The sequence below is a fragment of the Arctopsyche grandis genome, chromosome 3 (genome assembly GCF_051622035.1).
Source record: "Arctopsyche grandis isolate Sample6627 chromosome 3, ASM5162203v2, whole genome shotgun sequence".
Taxonomy (NCBI): Eukaryota; Metazoa; Arthropoda; class Insecta; order Trichoptera; family Hydropsychidae; genus Arctopsyche; species Arctopsyche grandis.
Genome location: NC_135357.1, coordinates 36837114 through 36853708, shown reverse-complemented (window position 1 = coordinate 36853708; position 16595 = coordinate 36837114). Strand labels below are relative to the sequence as shown.

The 16595-nt window shown below is 41.8% G+C and overlaps 3 protein-coding genes across 4 annotated transcripts; 1 reads left to right on the top strand and 2 right to left on the bottom strand.

Annotated features, from left to right (window-relative positions):
* Window positions 1–719: 719 nt before the first annotated feature.
* Taf7 (TATA-box binding protein associated factor 7) lies at window positions 720–5224 on the bottom strand. 2 transcript variants are annotated; one of them, XM_077446503.1, is made up of 8 exons: window positions 4300–5224; window positions 4012–4224; window positions 1997–2197; window positions 1693–1927; window positions 1492–1622; window positions 1241–1418; window positions 992–1161; window positions 720–905 (listed from the first exon to the last, which is right to left on the bottom strand). In XM_077446503.1, exons 1-8 carry the CDS (start codon window positions 4378–4380, stop codon window positions 870–872), a joined length of 1245 nt encoding a protein of 414 aa, XP_077302629.1. In that variant the 5' UTR covers window positions 4381–5224; the 3' UTR covers window positions 720–869. The 2 variants fall into 2 exon arrangements, with proteins under 2 accessions (XP_077302629.1, XP_077302630.1); XM_077446504.1 differs by having other exon boundaries at window positions 1247–1418.
* A 523-nt stretch (window positions 5225–5747) lies between these two features.
* Window positions 5748–9997, top strand: eco (Establishment of cohesion). Its single transcript, XM_077446492.1, has 10 exons — window positions 5748–5998; window positions 6225–7514; window positions 7584–7910; window positions 7985–8122; window positions 8337–8477; window positions 8557–8693; window positions 8770–8838; window positions 8914–9081; window positions 9149–9273; window positions 9343–9997. Exons 1-10 carry the CDS (start codon window positions 5899–5901, stop codon window positions 9545–9547), a joined length of 2700 nt encoding a protein of 899 aa, XP_077302618.1. The 5' UTR covers window positions 5748–5898; the 3' UTR covers window positions 9548–9997.
* On the bottom strand, window positions 9147–11159 carry LOC143923027 (origin recognition complex subunit 6-like). The gene is made up of 6 exons (XM_077446493.1): window positions 11032–11159; window positions 10842–10968; window positions 10579–10767; window positions 10446–10501; window positions 10193–10377; window positions 9147–10105 (listed from the first exon to the last, which is right to left on the bottom strand). Exons 1-6 carry the CDS (start codon window positions 11094–11096, stop codon window positions 10002–10004), a joined length of 726 nt encoding a protein of 241 aa, XP_077302619.1. The 5' UTR covers window positions 11097–11159; the 3' UTR covers window positions 9147–10001.
* Window positions 11160–16595: the final 5436 nt, after the last annotated feature.

The following is a 16595-nucleotide window of genomic DNA, read 5'->3' as shown; positions in this document are numbered from 1 at the left end:
TTTGGAACCATACAAACCATTTTTAATTTTTTTTCGAAACAAAATAAAAGGAAATCTAAACATAAAAAGACTGCAGATGAATTGGCCGAAAACGAATCACTCATTTTAAATTTAGTAAAAAAAATCATTACAAGAAAGATGTCAATGTATTCAACAAGTGGAAAAAAATATATATTTTAACTAGTGAGGGCTTATTGACTTTATCTGAACAAAATTTAGAAAAATAAGGGATAACACTTTCTCAAAAATACTTGGAAATAGATTGTGATCTATTTCTAACGAACTTAAATGCTTAAAACATCAATAGCAAACTTTTAGCGAAGATGCATATATGTAGATCCCAATAGAATGTATCATATTGATATTTTAAATATACTGAATAGATAGGATTTACAAGAATCCAGTCCCAATATCGAATTAGCAATACGTATATACATATATATATCACAATGCCTGCGACAGTGGCTTCGGAAGAAAGGAGCTTTAGAAAAAACGTTGATTGAAAGCTTTAGTCAAGAGCAATTATCAAATCTAAGTATATTATCAATACAAAGTGAATTAGCAAGTGATATACACTTTGATAATATAATAACAGACTTTGCTAACGCCAAATTCACGGAAAATTCGTCTTCAGTTTTGTCTATCTGTAATAATTATTGGTAGTTAAGTTGTTAAATGAGCGTCAACAGTACAAAATAAACTTATTAACTGATTGAATGAATTCATACGCCCAATTTATATACCCATGTATATAGAAGTGTATAGATTTTTATAAAAGCAACATGGGAATGAGAATAAAATGGCAATTCAATAAAATTACAAGTTTATATTTCTAATATTATACAATACATATGCAAAGTTAAGAATAACTAATCGTTTTGTTGTAGACTCTGCAAATCTTGATACTGAAAAATAAAATACAAAATTTATCACAGCTGGACTTTTGAATTCGAATTGTATTATACACAAAATCTATTATATGTATACATACTTCCATTTCCTTATCCATGATCTCCTGCGTGAGATTATCGACGATTTCCTGGAAGCGTTGCTTCAGAGCGAGATTTTCCATGGATGCGACCTCCTGCTCCTTGCGCATGCGTTGACTACGCAACGAATCCATCTCGGCACTCAGCTGCTCCATTCGAACATGTATATTTTCTACAAAGAAGCCTCGATCAGTATGCAATATGCGATATTATAAAACGTAACACAACCAAGCGATGGCTGAACGTGCGACCTTTACTTAAAGATTGGTCCTGATAATCGTCGGTGGCCGAGTGTGACTGGTGAGCGGAAACGTTATGACTGCTGGAGGATATGCCGCTGTTCCACTGGCTGCCGCTGTTTGCGAACATATTCGATGCAAACTGAATCGGGAAAGACGGCTTCGTTTCAGTCTCGATCATCTGACTCGTCTGAAAATCGTCATTATACATATAGTCCAACCGTTGCTGATTCGATGCGAATGTTTCACGATTGAAAAATTACTTGTAAGGAGTTGGAGTCGGACAGGCGACTGTCATATTCGGAAAGTCTGCTGTTTTCATTCATTTCAGCGTTGAGGTTTGACGTCATCTCTTCATCGGAATCGCTCACGGCTCCACCGAATATGTCATGTTCTAAAAATATACAAAAAAATAAGTATACCCAAGACTAATATTATACTATACATGAAAGATGACACCTTACCAACGTCCACGTTCGGAGTATCTGACGTGGGTCCCTCCGATTTGATGGCTTGTTCTCGTTTGGCTGATTTAGTTTCCTGTTTTACCTTTGGCGCTTTCTCCTTTTTCACCACGACCTGAGTGTGCTCCGTATTCGAGTTGCCGGCTTCTCCTTTGCCCGGTTGATCTTCCTCCTCGCTCAACACCTCCCATTTAATGCTAACTGCATCGTTGTCAATGCGCAGCAATCGCTTAACCTGAAACGACACTGTTTAGTTTGATAACATTAATTTAAAGGCAAACGCAACGTTTAGATTTGTGCGTACTTCTTTTTCGATCTCTGGCGCTTCTACATATTTCTTTTTGAGGGTTTTGCGAAAGCGCTTTTTGCGCACGTTCTTAGCCGGCGGCGTTACACCGTGCGGCCACAAGAACTTTTTTTCCACTTTGAATGGATCTTTCTTTTTATTTTTGTTTGCCACTTCTTCTTCGGCAGACGGTTGATCGGCTTCTTCTTTACAGATCATCTAGAAACAAAAATGATAATTAATATGAATATAAATCATACATATAATATCGCTTTTATGTGTGGCTGTGTAAGATAACGCTCGCCATACTATAATAGTCGTTTCGATTCGACATACATATGTGGGTCACAGCTAAGCCACTGCCAAAAAGTACATGAAGATATAATAACAAAAGAAAAAAACTTCTATATATACTGTTACGTACGCCGCGGATTAAGCGAATAGAATCCCAGAGACTATGTGACCGTTCAAGGGTTATCTGTTAACGGATTAACTAAGTGCTTGCACTTAGACCAACGGATATCTGTTATCGGATTAAGTAAGTGCTTGCACTTACTTCCAGGATTATATCTGGACTCTAAGTGCATTTAGGCTAAACAATGACCGTTATTAGTCCTTTCTCATAATCGGTACGGGGAGACCCAATGTCGTGGAAATACATATCCGAATATGTGACTATACAACAGGTAAACAGATTAGACGTCCTGAGAGATCTACCCTTTATAAGGCGGTACGTAGGCGATATCATGTCATTCTGGACTGAGCACTGCCAGTGCGTGTATCTCCTTAATCATCAATAAATGCTGTGAAACGACTGTTGGCCTTTTACTTGGATCCTCCACCCACCCCTACGCAACAGTACTATTTGGTACCAATGTTTCCTCTTAGCAGAGAATTTACCGCCATCTATTGAAAATTTGTTAATTTTAACTTTTCTATTGATATTTCATATTGTTTACATGCAAGTAGGTAGGTAGTTTTTACCCATGCGATGATATTTCATTGGGTACAACTAGGGTTGCCAAGAGTCATGGACAAAAAGAGAACATATAACAAAAAAATGTAATATTTTACAAAGTAATCGTAAAATTCCAACAGTACAGAAAAGATTATATCTATAAGGCTAAGAATCATAATCTATAAATATATTTTTATGTGGTATCAAAATAATTTTTAAAACAAACTAAGGTAAAAGTCCAATTAACTCAAACGAATTATTACATGACTTATTCCACTTTCATAATAACCGGAACATATGTACATATGTAGTTAGGAACATTAAAAGTGGGCTTAAAAATTAATTGTTGAATTTAATCATCTTCATTCTCACTCTCTCACAATTTTATCATCTCTGTTGCTATATCTATACAGAATATATGTCATATATGCGAGAGAAAATATGGTACAGACTGCGTGAAATTATTGTCAAAATTGAAAAAGAGGACATTATGGGTATAATATAAAAAAAGATAGAGAACAAAAGAATTGTGTTAAACAAGAGAACATGTTCTCTTAATAAAAAGAGACCTATTGGTAACCCTAGATAGAACCAGACCTTTGTAACCGTCATTATTAGATACAGTTGTGATCCTTCAATGAAACACGGTAAATAAGACCCGTATTCTGAATCCTCAGAAGCCAAATCCTCACTCCAATACAAATGAAATGTTATTTACGATTTACAAGGTTTTATTGTAGAATACGTTTTATATGGAGGATGTCACACACATAAGAAAACGCTTTGTAGGAAATCGTTTTATAGTTTTATAGGCCGGTATATTTAATAATTCAACTTTCGATATTTCCCATGCCGTTCATATTAAGGTAGGGTTACCATTTTTTCTAGGTACAACACTAGTAATAAAATAATAGTGTATTTTCGGGTCTTATGTATGCAGATTTTGAATGTTTACTTGTTCATATATTACCCCGCAACAAGTTGTGACATAACCTAACTAAATAGCCAATAGTTAAAATTTATGAAGAAATCATTGTTAGGGAAATTTGATCTGCAACGGGATCACCAAACTTACCATTTGGCATATGTCTGCCGTTTTGTAGAAACTCTTGTTGTCGATAGTCTTGAGGGACTCGATCAGCGTAGGGAGGTCGACGACTTTGGCGTGCATCAGCCAATGGTCCACTCGAACTTCGCCGTACCTCATGTCGTTCTCCAACCGGATGGAGCATCGGTCCTTCATGTTGGCCCCGTTCTGCAACATCTCGCGCAGAGCTCGAGACGGTTCCTGCATATTAATTCGCCGGTTCGGTTTAGTCGTGTCATTTCAGGTATGTATGTTAGGAATCTCAAGAGCACTCACCTCGGGCATCCTAAGGATGAATTGCGATTCGAGCTCGGGCGCCATTTCGGCATCGCGACGGGCTTCGCCCGGCCGACTCATCCTCACAAATCACGACCCAATAACAAGTTTATCAAAGAATAGTCGAAGCGAACAACCGCTATCGACACCTCACACTTCACACTGGCGTTGACACTTGACAGATTACCAACGTAGCGTCGTAATAACATTTTTAACGCGCATTACTTAATATTTCTTTACACACAAAAACGGATAAAAAACAATCCGAAATAATATAATTTTTGCAACGAAGCACTCTATGTACCTAATTATACATTTGTCTTGTTTTTGAATTGAAACAAAAAAGTGTGGAAACCCATTACGCAAAACACAATTGGAAACTTACAGCGCACATTTGAATTTTTACGAGCGTACAATTGAAGAGACTATAGGGCGGGTTAAATGTTTCGACCGTATCCCCGCCTATGGAAACCCAGTTGAGTTTTAAGGAGGATCTTTATTTGCTCGATTAAAGGTCTGTTCATACCTAATCAGCACGTACCGACTTCAGCAGGTATCCGGCCGTACGAAAAGTATTCTATGGTACATTTTGTATGGGTATATTCATACTAACCGTCACGTTTACGCCACGGCAGGCTTACAGCAGTACCCGACATTTCCTGTTCATACCTTACAGCAACATCCGTCAACGTATCGTATCCGTTTTTTTGGCCATCGTGGAAATATACACGCGAATTACGTGCCATGAGTCTGCCGCTTTGCTGTTTTGGACCAATTATCGATGGTGACAGTTGACAGCTGTTCAATCTTTCGACATGGTTTTGGCGCAAATATTTAAAAAATATTTAAAAAAATTTTGTCCATCATCCACAAGCTCCTTATACAGTGTCCAAAACTCTCCTTCGGTTTTTCTATTTTTTAACATGGAATGCACATCAAAACGCCTCCGTGCTTTTTTATTGCCTTCTTGAGCTTCTACTTCCAACAAAAACGAGATTATACATAATTTTTCGTTCGATAAACGCCGAAACATTTTTGCTGAATTGTATTCTGACGCGTAGCTACGAATGCACGTGTATGCATTCATATTGTTCAGTATTTACTCGTAATTTACACGAATCTGAATTGAATTAATAGGGATCATATATTAAATTGTCTTTATATGAGAATTAATTAAAATTCCACTTCGTCAAAATCATATTTCGACTATTCTTGCGGATTAATAACAAAAAGTCTATTGATAACTGGCTTACCTCGATAAAATAAACGAACCATTTTTCGTGTCGAACAGTGTAATCTAATTACCTAAATAGGCTGAAAAATAATAATTATTTTTAAAAAAATCCTTCCTGCGTTGTAGATCTGCAGGCCCGGTCTCTACGCCACCGTTTATGGTGAAAAGTTTTCGGAAGATCTCCGTAGATAGATGGTCGATATTCGCCACGCTATGGTCGTGTGTTGTGTGTTGTGGAGTGGGTGTTGCTTGGCGCCAAAAGCGCTGGTCGAGCCGGTCTCAGGTGGCAGCTGGTGTTTGGCCTTTGGCGTTTGGTGTTTGGTGTTTGGCGCTCGATATTCGGCACTGGGTGGTCTGCGAAGGGCATGTGGCGGCGCTCCGGTGGGGGCGCACCCCTCCCTCCCCCGCCTCGCCCTCTCTCCACCCCCGACTCCTCCCCTGGAAACAGCCCCGTACACTCCTGGCGTAAGCTCACTCTCACTACTACTATACGCGCTCTCTCTTTCTTCAATACTGCATTGCATTTGTTATTCAATCGAATGAATACTCATGTGCGTATCTGCGTATGCACTTGTTAAACGGAGGGTTTTCTCAACACTTTCAAACTAACCCCTAAAATCGATCAAATAACCTAGGTCCTAGATATACAGTCATGTTGAATGTACAGTAAGTAGACTCTGAATTCTTTCAGGTATGACTACACACAACAGTTGCAAAAAGATGAGCGAACACCATCTCCGAAACTCTTCTAAAGAATTGCTTCAGTCACCTGCAAACCGCAGAGCCTATTCGACGCGTCTCTCGTCCGACGAGAAATCTCTCCGTAAGAAAAAGTCAATGTCTGCCGACGTCGCCTCAGGATACGAAAGCTGCAGCAGCTCTTTGAAGAGTCTGAATTTTGATTCGGACTCGGAGCTGAGAGAAAGTTCAAAAGAAAATATGCCACTGAGATCCAGCACCCTCTCGGCCCGGAAGAAACTTCAATTCGGAGGCGTGAAAAATCTCTCCAAATCGCCGAACACCAATGAGAAAAATCTGTCCCCGTCTATTTTAAAAACTCCTTTAGAAAACATTCTGACCGATGCTAATTCGCCCCCGAGACGAGCGAGTCACAGCCGACGTTCACTCGTTCCCGAAACGTCCAACGCGAGCCCCAATCCCGCCTGTAACTCTTCCGAAGCTAAGAAACGTCCACATCAACCGGACAGCGAGCTCAATCCTGCACCGTATTCCAAACATTCGAGATCAGACCCACCCAAAGTCAGACTGTCGCTCTTTAGCAGCACCAGTCCGAACAGCGTCATACCTGTAAAGTCGTTTTATTCTAAAACCGAAAAGACTTTCGGTGAACAACACAACACTTGTTCGATTAATAGTCCAATAGCAACTAAAACAGACAAGAAACCAACACGGCATCATTCGATGATAAACAACAGCTATTTAAGGCATCGCAAGAAAGGAGAAATGAATCGAGGAGTCCGTCACGGTATTCGGAAACCCAAACAGAATAGAAAATCGAACTTGTCCAAGACGCAAGCTTTGAAATTGTCGTTGGAACTCATTGAGAATTCTCCGCTGAACAATTACATTGAAGAGTTCATGAAGAGCGCCAAGTCGGATAACAATCCTCAGAGTTTTTCTGAACTTAAAGATGTGGGGTCACTTATTCAGCAGATTCAGTCGAACGCCGACCATTCGATCGACGGCTCAGAGATGCCATCGGAAGAATCCGACGACGGCATTGAAGAAGAGGAGGAAATCCCTAGCAGTAACAAATTCTTCAAGTCCTCTCGGAAATCCAAGAAAGTGAAGGCTTTTATCAAATTGCCTCACATGAAGCTACGAATGAAAAGCGGAAAGCTATATCTACCGGAGCGTAGAATAAAATACAAAATTGAAGCTGCAGTCAGTAAGAACGTCTCCGAACTATATAGCACGATGGAAAAAGACGTGGCCGACTTGTTAAACGACGATAACGAGGGTGAGTACATATTAGCTTTAAATGCTAACTTTAAATAAACACACCGTACTATATTGTATTCGTTTGCAGAATTATCGGAAAAGTCCGCAATCGACAGTCTGTTGAATCAGTGGTGTGAAGAAGACGTTCCGACGACCGAACCTCAGGTTCTGCGACAGTCCGACGAAGTCTATAGGAGTATTGAAAACGCTGAAAAACTTTTGCAGTCGCGTTCGTTTAAGAGCGACGACTTATCTTCTATGCATAGCGAAGCCACGTCTTCGATTGACTTGATCGAAACCGAATCGACGGACACTGCTTACGTTTCCGACTCAAACAATCAACGTTTCGACGGCAACTTTCAATTCTTACCAGTAAACGGAGGGTATATTCTCGTCGAGGATTCCGAAATGATGGGTTTCTATTTTTTTATGTTGTATATTAATGTATGTTTGTCGACTAGATGTTTCATGTCTAACGTTTCGTTTCAGATGATTCAATCCTACCACACAACATCGATACGGAACTTCAGCAGATCGAGAAGAATATCGTCGAAATTGCCAAGACAAACAATATAAACCCTGAAATGCTACTTTCTCCCACCGCTCAAATGTGCTCCATGACATCTGGTTGGTCATAGACATTGAATTATTGTTTGGATTTTGATGTGTTTGATGATTTTTTACAAGTGGCATTGATTACTCTGCAGCAGTGTCTTCCGAGAGATGATTTTTTTTTATATAAACGCATAATCGAATAATGTTTATGACAGATAAGCCGATCCTTTTGTTGGAAATGATAAAATGACTCCTTGAGTTCAATGTAGTGTTCTTTTCATTTCAGATTTAGTATTGACCAGTCCGCAACCGGTATTATTAACGAACAGAACGCTTCCAATCGAATCCAGCACAGTCAGTCAGAAGCTGTTTCCTCTATTTAACAAGTCGGATTCGCCGAACCATCACCAGCATAGATTATTACCTGGTAAAGCCCGTCATTTTGAATTGAATCGTTCCAATATTCAAACCGCGACAACAATTTAAACACGATTCTCCACCGTTAGATCGCCCGAAAGCGACCAAAACGCCGACGACTCTCAGCAAGAAGATACGGACTTCCATCAGAGACCAGTATTTGATAGATGCGGGACAAAAGAGGTTCGGCGCTACCGAATGTAACGAGTGCGGTGTAATATATCAAGTAAGTTGAAACACGTGAAAATTTTCATCTGTAACGACTGTTGCGACGTAATTAATCTGCGTTGCGTTTATTATAGATTGGAGATGCCATGGATGAGGCCGATCATTTGATGCATCACACGTCTGCGGATATTCTACGCTTCAATGTAAGATTCGATCATCTCTTAATGGTTTTGTCGAGTGAGTGAGCGCTCGCTTTGATTTACACTTTCACATTTCAGGGTTGGAAGTCGGAGAGGCTCTGCGGACGATGGGGCGAAGGTCGAACCATCGTGGTGTCTCCAGGCGATCCGGCATCGCACTGGCAAAGAGTACACAACGTGTTAGAGCGAGTCGTCAACCCTCAGCTGGGATTTGCAGTCCCGCTGCAATCGGAGAAAGCCTACAAAGTGAGCAGTCGATGATATAATAATACGGAAACAAGGAGACGTAAATAATGGTTTAATTTGTATTTAGATTTATTTATACATCGAGAAGAAGCAGATAGTCGGATGTTTGGTGGCCGAGGGATTGATGCAAGCCAACAAGTCTATCCGAGAGAAAGACGTCGAATGCTGCAGCACCGAATTGTATCCCGTCAAGTACGTTTATGTTGTTGAATGCGTCTTCTCAAAGTGGTAGTCGATTGTTTCATCGGTATCTTGTTTCAGGTGTGGAGTTTCCAGGATATGGACGCACAAGGCTCACCGTCGCAAGCGGATAGCGACGAATCTGTTGAACTCGATGCGTGCCAATTTCATGTTTGGCCACGTGCTGCTCTGCGACGAGATAGCGTTCAGCTCTCCGACGGCCATGGGACGATCGTTCGCCGAGAAATACTTTGGCACACCTGATTTCTTTATATATTTGAAGTGATTTGTACGATGTTGCCAAATTTAACCAGTGCTCAAAGTCTTTTAATTTGTATAATATAATGTCTTTTGTAAATTTGTAATTGATGTTTAATTCGACCGGTTGTTATTTTTGGATTGATGCATAAGTAAATGGCGTCTTAATCGATTTTGGGTGTATTATCAAAATTGATTTGAATTCGAAAATTTATGCATCTACCGATTGTAATTGTTTTGAACGGGACCAAATAGTACATGTTTTTACACGTTTTTAATGTAATACCAGTTTTTATTATTTTTACAAAATGATATTGTGATGATTATTGAAATATTTGTATGAATGTTATTTATTATTGAGAATTGATTCTCCGATGTAGTTGTTTTGTGCATGTTTTGACTTGTATTTTATGAAACAATTGTAATAGAATTTATTTTAAAATAATGATAATAAATAATTAACAGTTTTCGACAAACGACATTTATTTTATATCTTTACGAGCCTGTTCTAAAATTCTTCTTTTCCAAGTTTCATAATCTTCGACAAACGTGCTCTGTTCTTTAACTGTTTGATTCATTTTATTTGCTAGAAAAACAATAGATCATCCCTTTATATTTGTAACAAAACGTTTATAAAATTTATACATATATATATATATATTAGATTTCATACCCTTATCGATATCTTTGATCGATGTTGTGTCGTCTTTTTTCTTCATTTTACAACCTTCCGTCCTGGCATGAAAGTTGCCTTTTTCGATGACTTTAGTCCACTTTGCATCGAGATCATTCCACTGGGCAGACTTCAAACGACTGCTAACTAAAAATTTACTTTTCGAAATTTTCACCTTCTCTAATCTGTAAATATAAGTCAAATTTACATCGATTCTAATACTCACATTGTTTGAATTGATAACAATACTAACTTGCAAGCTTTATAAACTGCCATACATGGATACTGCGGATGATTCCAATCACAGTTCTACGCAATCGAATAAAATTATAAGTATATTATATGTAAGTATTGTACATATTTCAAAATTTACATATCCGAATCACCTCAACGGTATTGTCTTGGTAGTATTTTAGAATATCAACGGCGAGATCTTGGATGTTATTGCTGCATCCGTATTGAACGCATAGGCTATTAACACTGACAATGTCGTCAATGCCTAGAAGCTTCCCGACAGTTCGTTTGTAATTACCATAAACAGCCTTTCTCACTCCGGCTAATTTGAGAGCCAAATCCTGTGAAGGCCATTGATACATATAAAGAAACTATTATTTAATGTCAAGTAAAAATTCAAATGAAATTTTGATACCGAGTCGAATGAATCGTTGAATTGAAGTGCGGCGAAATCCAAACATATGATCGCTTGAACGGAATCGCTTATTTTATTATTGCCAATTAGCTTTAGTTTCAATAGTCTTTCGTACTCGTTGGCTTTCCTGGAAACGGAAGGTCGTTAGTGCCAAGAGTTATTTGATATGCTGATGATGGATAGTACTGACCTGATCAGAGGTTGCTCACGAAGGCCAAGCCGCAAGGCCATACGTTCCAAAGCCAAACCACTCATATCTGAAGTCAATTCTCAACTGTCAAATATACGATCTCGCGCTCTTCTTAAGGTGGCTGTAACAACTAGTTTGACAGCCATCAAAATAAAGTTTTTTTTTTTTTTTCGTATTGTAGATTTTTTTATGTATGTACTTACAAATTAAATACGACTCTTATTTTAAAATGGGATAATAATTTTGGCACGGCTGTAAAATAAATTATACGACAAATTTCAAAACGAAATTTAATGTCAAATCGACATATCTAAAATGATTGTGGCTATTTGCAGGTACTATATCTGCGACTGCAACTGTCACTGTCAGCGTGTTTACTGTTAAAATATTGATTTAAACCTCTTAAAATTTAGTTCGAACTCATAAAGTGACGTAGAGTAAAAAATATAATCCAAATTAGTTAATATTATTATTTGATAGATAATTATTATCACATACAACGTATAAAGGTCTGTTCATACTTAACAGCACTGCACGACTCCGTTTAAAATATGTCATTTTATTAAATTTCTATTCATATCTGCCTACACGTCGCGGTCACGTCACGTTTACAGCAATTTGGCCGAGTGCAAGGCAAAATCGGCTTACTTATACACTAGAGGCCATGACGATACGGCGCAATATTGCTTACGTCGTATTGTCGAGTACTTACAATATGAATGCATACACGTGCATTCGTAGCTACGCGTCAGAATACAAGTCAGCACAAATATTTCGACGTTTATCGAACGAAAAATTATGTATAATCGCGCTGTTGTTGGAAGAAGAAGCTCAAGAAGGCAATAAAAAAGCACGGATGCGTTTTGATGTGCATCCTATGTTAAAAAATAGAAAAACCGAAGGAGAGTTTTGGAGACTGTATAAGGAGCTTGTGGATGATGGACAAATTTTTTTTAAATATTTCCATAAAAAAATTTAATTTTTTTTTTTAATATTTGCGCCAAAACCTTGTCGAAAGATTGAACAGCTGTCAACTGTCACTATCGATAATTGGTTCAAAACAGCAAAGCGGCAGACTCATGGCACGTAATTCGCGTGTATATTTCCACGATGGCCAAAAAAACGGATACGATACGTTGGCGGATGTTGCTGTAAGGTATGAACAGGAAATGTCGGGTACAGCTGTAAGCCTGCCGTGGCGTAAACGTGACGGTTGGTATGAATATACCCATACAAAATATACCAAAGAATACTTTTCGTACGGCCGGATACCTGCCGAAGTCGGTACGTGCTGACTAGGTATGAACAGACCTTAATACCTACATACAGTGCCGGCCTTACACCCGATGGCGTCCTCGGGCATTTTTTTCTAAACACCCTTAGAAAGAACTTTCGCCTTTGGCGCTTTAATCTAAAATTTTGAATGGCTTTTGGCGCTCTAATTTTAAATTTTAAAGCGCCCTTAGCGCATCGTTCGGCGCCCTCGGGCGCCGCCCGACCCAGCCCCCCCCCCCTAAAACTGGCACTGCCTACATACAAGTACAAGCCGCAAATTAGCTAAATTATATAAATCGAAATTTATTTGCCTCGTGTATAATGAACGATTGATTAAACAAGTCTAGCATACATTAAATGTAAGAAATTATAATCGGATAATAAGCATGCGCAGAAGGCTTTGCTCCTGTCGCAGATATAGTACCTCCAAATAACCACAACCTATCTAAAATAGCCCGCCCAATAATAGCTGAAGTCGAGTTGGAACACAGCTTTCTTTGAGGACTGTTGTTTCCTTTGGACTCCCATCTCTGCTGGTCTTTTCTTGTGCAGTCAAACCCACCCACTTCACCCCCACGTTCAGTGCCGGTTTTAGGGGGGGGGCTGGGTCGGGCGATGCCCGAGGGCGCCAAATAAGTTAGGGCGCCGCTTGATGCGATAAAAGCACTATAAAATTTAAAATTAGAGCGCCAAAGGTGCCTCTACTTTCTAAACTCAAGCATTTGTACTCGGAAAATTCTATTCATTGGGTGAAGGCGCATTCCCTTTTGTTTACAATTAACGTTTCCCTGTGGCAGCCACAATTTAAATCTTGTGCTATGCGACGTTGCGAAATCTATAGTAACATTGCAAACTTTTTTCGATATTCTCCAAAGATCGTTTACACTATTTTCAGCTTCAATATATCGCTTGAAGATTCTAACTGTTTACGTGCAATTATGATCCTAAAAAAATATCTTAAATTCGAACAGTTAAACGAATATTCAAAGATGTGGGGTTTTTTGTATGTTGTAAACAATACTGGAAAGAGACAATCTTCAAATTAAGCTCACCTTGAATTCAAAATCTGATATTATTATCAATGAAATTATCAATTTAAAAGCTTTTGATTCGGTTAGCGGTTTGGGAGATAATTGAATTCAAAAACTTAAAAAATAAGAGGACACACCTAAAAGGGGAGGTACCATTTCCGGTCGACTTAAAAATTCCGTTGTATCGATAAGAATTTCAGTTACCGATACTTTTTCAGTTCGATAGGACTAACGGTGTTCAAAATATTGTGTTATTATTTTTCGAAAATAACTCAAAAAGTCAGTGTAACGTACGCCCCCGCAGCCGAAGGAGTGGGGGGGAAACTACCCCCGCCCTCGGATGCTGGGGAGTGGGAGAAAGTACCGCTACTTTCTCAGCTATAAAAGAAGCGCCCTTTCCTTCGGAAGTCGAGTCGGACCACAGCTTTCTCTGAGAACTGTCGTTTCCTTTAGACTCCCATCTCTGCTGGTCTTTCCCTGTTCAGTCAAAGCCACCCACTTCACCCCACGTTACACTGGTGTCAGAAGTGTTTGACCTGAGCCGCAAAAGGAATACACCACGCAAAGATGCCCCCAAAAAGGAGACAGGCATCTCCTCACCAGTTGGACGAACCATCACGTGTGGAACGTCTGGAGGAGCAGATGGCGCGACTCGTCGCGCTTCTCGAGAGGGACACCACAACACGCACGCCAGCGATTCCGGCAAGCCCTTCAACGAGGGTCCCAGCGGTTCCGGCGAGCACACTGAGTCCCTCGTCATCAGTATGCAGAAACGACGCTACTCCACGACCTGTCACCGACCCCATGCTAGGAAGCACCATCCACAAGCAACCGACCGAGCTTCCTGTTTTCGACGGAACGGGCGACGTAGAACGATTCATCCGCGAATTTGAAATCGTGTCACGAGCCCTACGCTGCGAACCGACGGCAAACTCACTCATTCTCGCTCTACGAGGTCAAGCGAGAATATTCCTCATCGACGAAGTACCGAAAGAAGCGTACGAAGCGTACGAGGAGCTGAGGGAGAGGCTGGTGAAGCGTTTCAAATCTTCGCCACACCCGTACGACGCATTCCGTGACCTAATTTCCCCGTCGATCCGCAACAACGACGACATAGAAGCTCGGTTCGCGGACATCCGTCGAAAAAGGATGGAGGCCTTTCCAGAGCCTATCCCGTTGGACGTCCTAGACAAGATACTCCTCATATTGTCGTTTCACGACGAGGATATCCGCGCTGCCGTCTTCACCGCAGATCCGAAGACCCCACTGCAGGAGCTGTTACGGCTCGCAAAACACGCGAGGGATGCGAAACGGCTGAGGAGTCAAGGGAGGGGGGCGGCCAACAGACCAGCCCAAGACCACCAGCCTCACTTCAATACCGCAGCTCGAAACGCCAGCAGACCTCCCTGGCAAGCAGAGGGCCGTAACGGTCACAGACCTCCCTGGCAAGCGGAGGGCCGTAACGGCAACAGACCGCCCTGGCAAGGGCAAAGGAACTGCCGAAACTGCGGAAGCCCACAATGTCGCGGGCGGAACTGTCCGAAGGTACGGGCAGTCGAGAACGCCTCCGACGAGGAAGAGGTGCGATCCCAGTCGGGAAAAGAATAATGGTCAGTTCCACACGGGCAGGACTGATCATCGAAGACGAAGAAAAGCCCGTCCCAGTGTTAGGGAGCGTCGGCGACTCACCTTTCGTATTAGACACCGAAGGCGAGATCGGAGGAGTACCATGTAGGGTACTGTTGGATACCGGGGCAAGCGTCTCCGTTATCTCCAGCAAACTGTTCGCCAAAATTCCCCGCGAACATAGAAAAAGGGTGAACGACAAAAGGGAAAGAATACGAGTCGCAGACGGTCGACACGTAGCGATCTACGTATGGGCCGAGACTACGTTGGCAATTAAAGGCACACAAGCGAGATGGAAATTTGCCGTCACTGATTTCTCCTCAGAGGTCATCATGGGGATGGATCTCCTGCGCCACCTCAATACGATCGTCGAACTGGGAGGAACCATGACAAGGGTCACTTTCCGGAACGACATTGCGCCCCATCGACCAGTAAGTTCAGTCCATTCGTGTCAGGAAATAAAAAGACACGAACTGAACGGAAAGCGACAAGACGACCTGCCCCGCCAACTGGACGCTGCTATCATCGACCTACCACCTGGAAAACGGTCGACGATCGTCAACTCCCTCCTCCAGCATCGACAAGCCTTCGCCCAAAGCGAACGGGACTTAAGCCAAGTCCATAAAGGGAGCCATCGAATAAATAGCGGCGACGCCGCCCCCATCAAACAGGCCCCTCGCAGAATACCGCTGCACAAGAAGACAGAGGTACGGTCCCTCATCAACGACTTGTTGACAAGACAAATAATCGAACCAGCAGCCGGTCCCTGGGCCTCCCCCATCGTATTGGTCACGAAAAAGACCGGCGAGTTGCGCCTCTGCGTTGACTATCGTCGGTTAAACGCCGTGACAACGAAAGACTCGTTCCCGATGCCACGAATGGACGACGTCCTAGACAGACTCGCGGGCGCCAAATTCTTCTCGACGTTGGACCTGCAGAGTGGTTTTTGGCAAGTCCCAGTCGAAGAGAAAGACCGACCAAAAACCGCCTTTACCACTGAATTTGGTCTGTTCCAATTCCGTGTTATGCCTTTCGGCCTCTGCAACGCGCCTGCCACATTCTCCCGGCTAATGGAAGACATTCTCGGCGACCTGACCGGATCAACCTTGGTATACCTCGACGACATCATAATATTTAGTCCGACCCCGGAGGCCCACTTGGAACACATCCAGACGGTCCTCAAACGCCTACTTGCGGTCGGACTCAAAGTAAATACGCGGAAGTGCCAGCTGTTTAGGAATGAGGTCTGCTTCCTTGGCCATAAAATCAGCTCCCACGGCGTCTGCACGGATCCAGAGAAGACAAAAGCCGTGAGAGAGTGGCCCACCCCCAAATCGAAGGCACAACTCCGCAGCTTCTTAGGCCTCTGCACCTATTACCGGAGGTTTGTGCAAGGGTTTGCGCAAACGGCGAAACCACTGCATCGTCTCACGGAGGAGAAAACAGTCTTCACGTGGGACCAAGACTGCGAGCATGCCTTCAATGCCCTCAAAAACGCTCTGACAAATGCGGAAACAATGGCATTCCCCCGACCCGAGGGAATCTATATTCTGGACGCGGATGCCAGTCAACATGCCATCGGAGCCGTGCTCTCCCAAGTTCAAGACGGCGAGGAGAAGGTGATCGGGTACT

Excerpts from the sequence above, each read along its gene's own strand:
- Taf7 (XM_077446503.1), bottom strand. The coding sequence starts at position 4,380 with ATGAGTCGGCCGGGCGAAGCCCGTCGCGATGCCGAAATGGCGCCCGAG. Across the intron at positions 4,225-4,299 it reads TCATCCTTAGGATGCCCGAG|GAACCGTCTCGAGCTCTGCG; the intron begins GTGAGTGCTCTT and ends ATTAATATGCAG. Across the intron at positions 1,162-1,240 it reads GGACCAATCTTTAAGTAAAG|AAAATATACATGTTCGAATG; the intron begins GTCGCACGTTCA and ends GCTTCTTTGTAG.
- eco (XM_077446492.1), top strand. The coding sequence starts at position 5,899 with ATGTGGCGGCGCTCCGGTGGGGGCGCACCCCTCCCTCCCCCGCCTCGC. Across the intron at positions 7,515-7,583 it reads GTTAAACGACGATAACGAGG|AATTATCGGAAAAGTCCGCA; the intron begins GTGAGTACATAT and ends ATTCGTTTGCAG. Across the intron at positions 9,274-9,342 it reads ACCGAATTGTATCCCGTCAA|GTGTGGAGTTTCCAGGATAT; the intron begins GTACGTTTATGT and ends ATCTTGTTTCAG.
- LOC143923027 (XM_077446493.1), bottom strand. The coding sequence starts at position 11,096 with ATGAGTGGTTTGGCTTTGGAACGTATGGCCTTGCGGCTTGGCCTTCGT. Across the intron at positions 10,502-10,578 it reads ACCAAGACAATACCGTTGAG|AACTGTGATTGGAATCATCC; the intron begins GTGATTCGGATA and ends TCGATTGCGTAG. Across the intron at positions 10,106-10,192 it reads GATCAAAGATATCGATAAGG|CAAATAAAATGAATCAAACA; the intron begins GTATGAAATCTA and ends TTGTTTTTCTAG.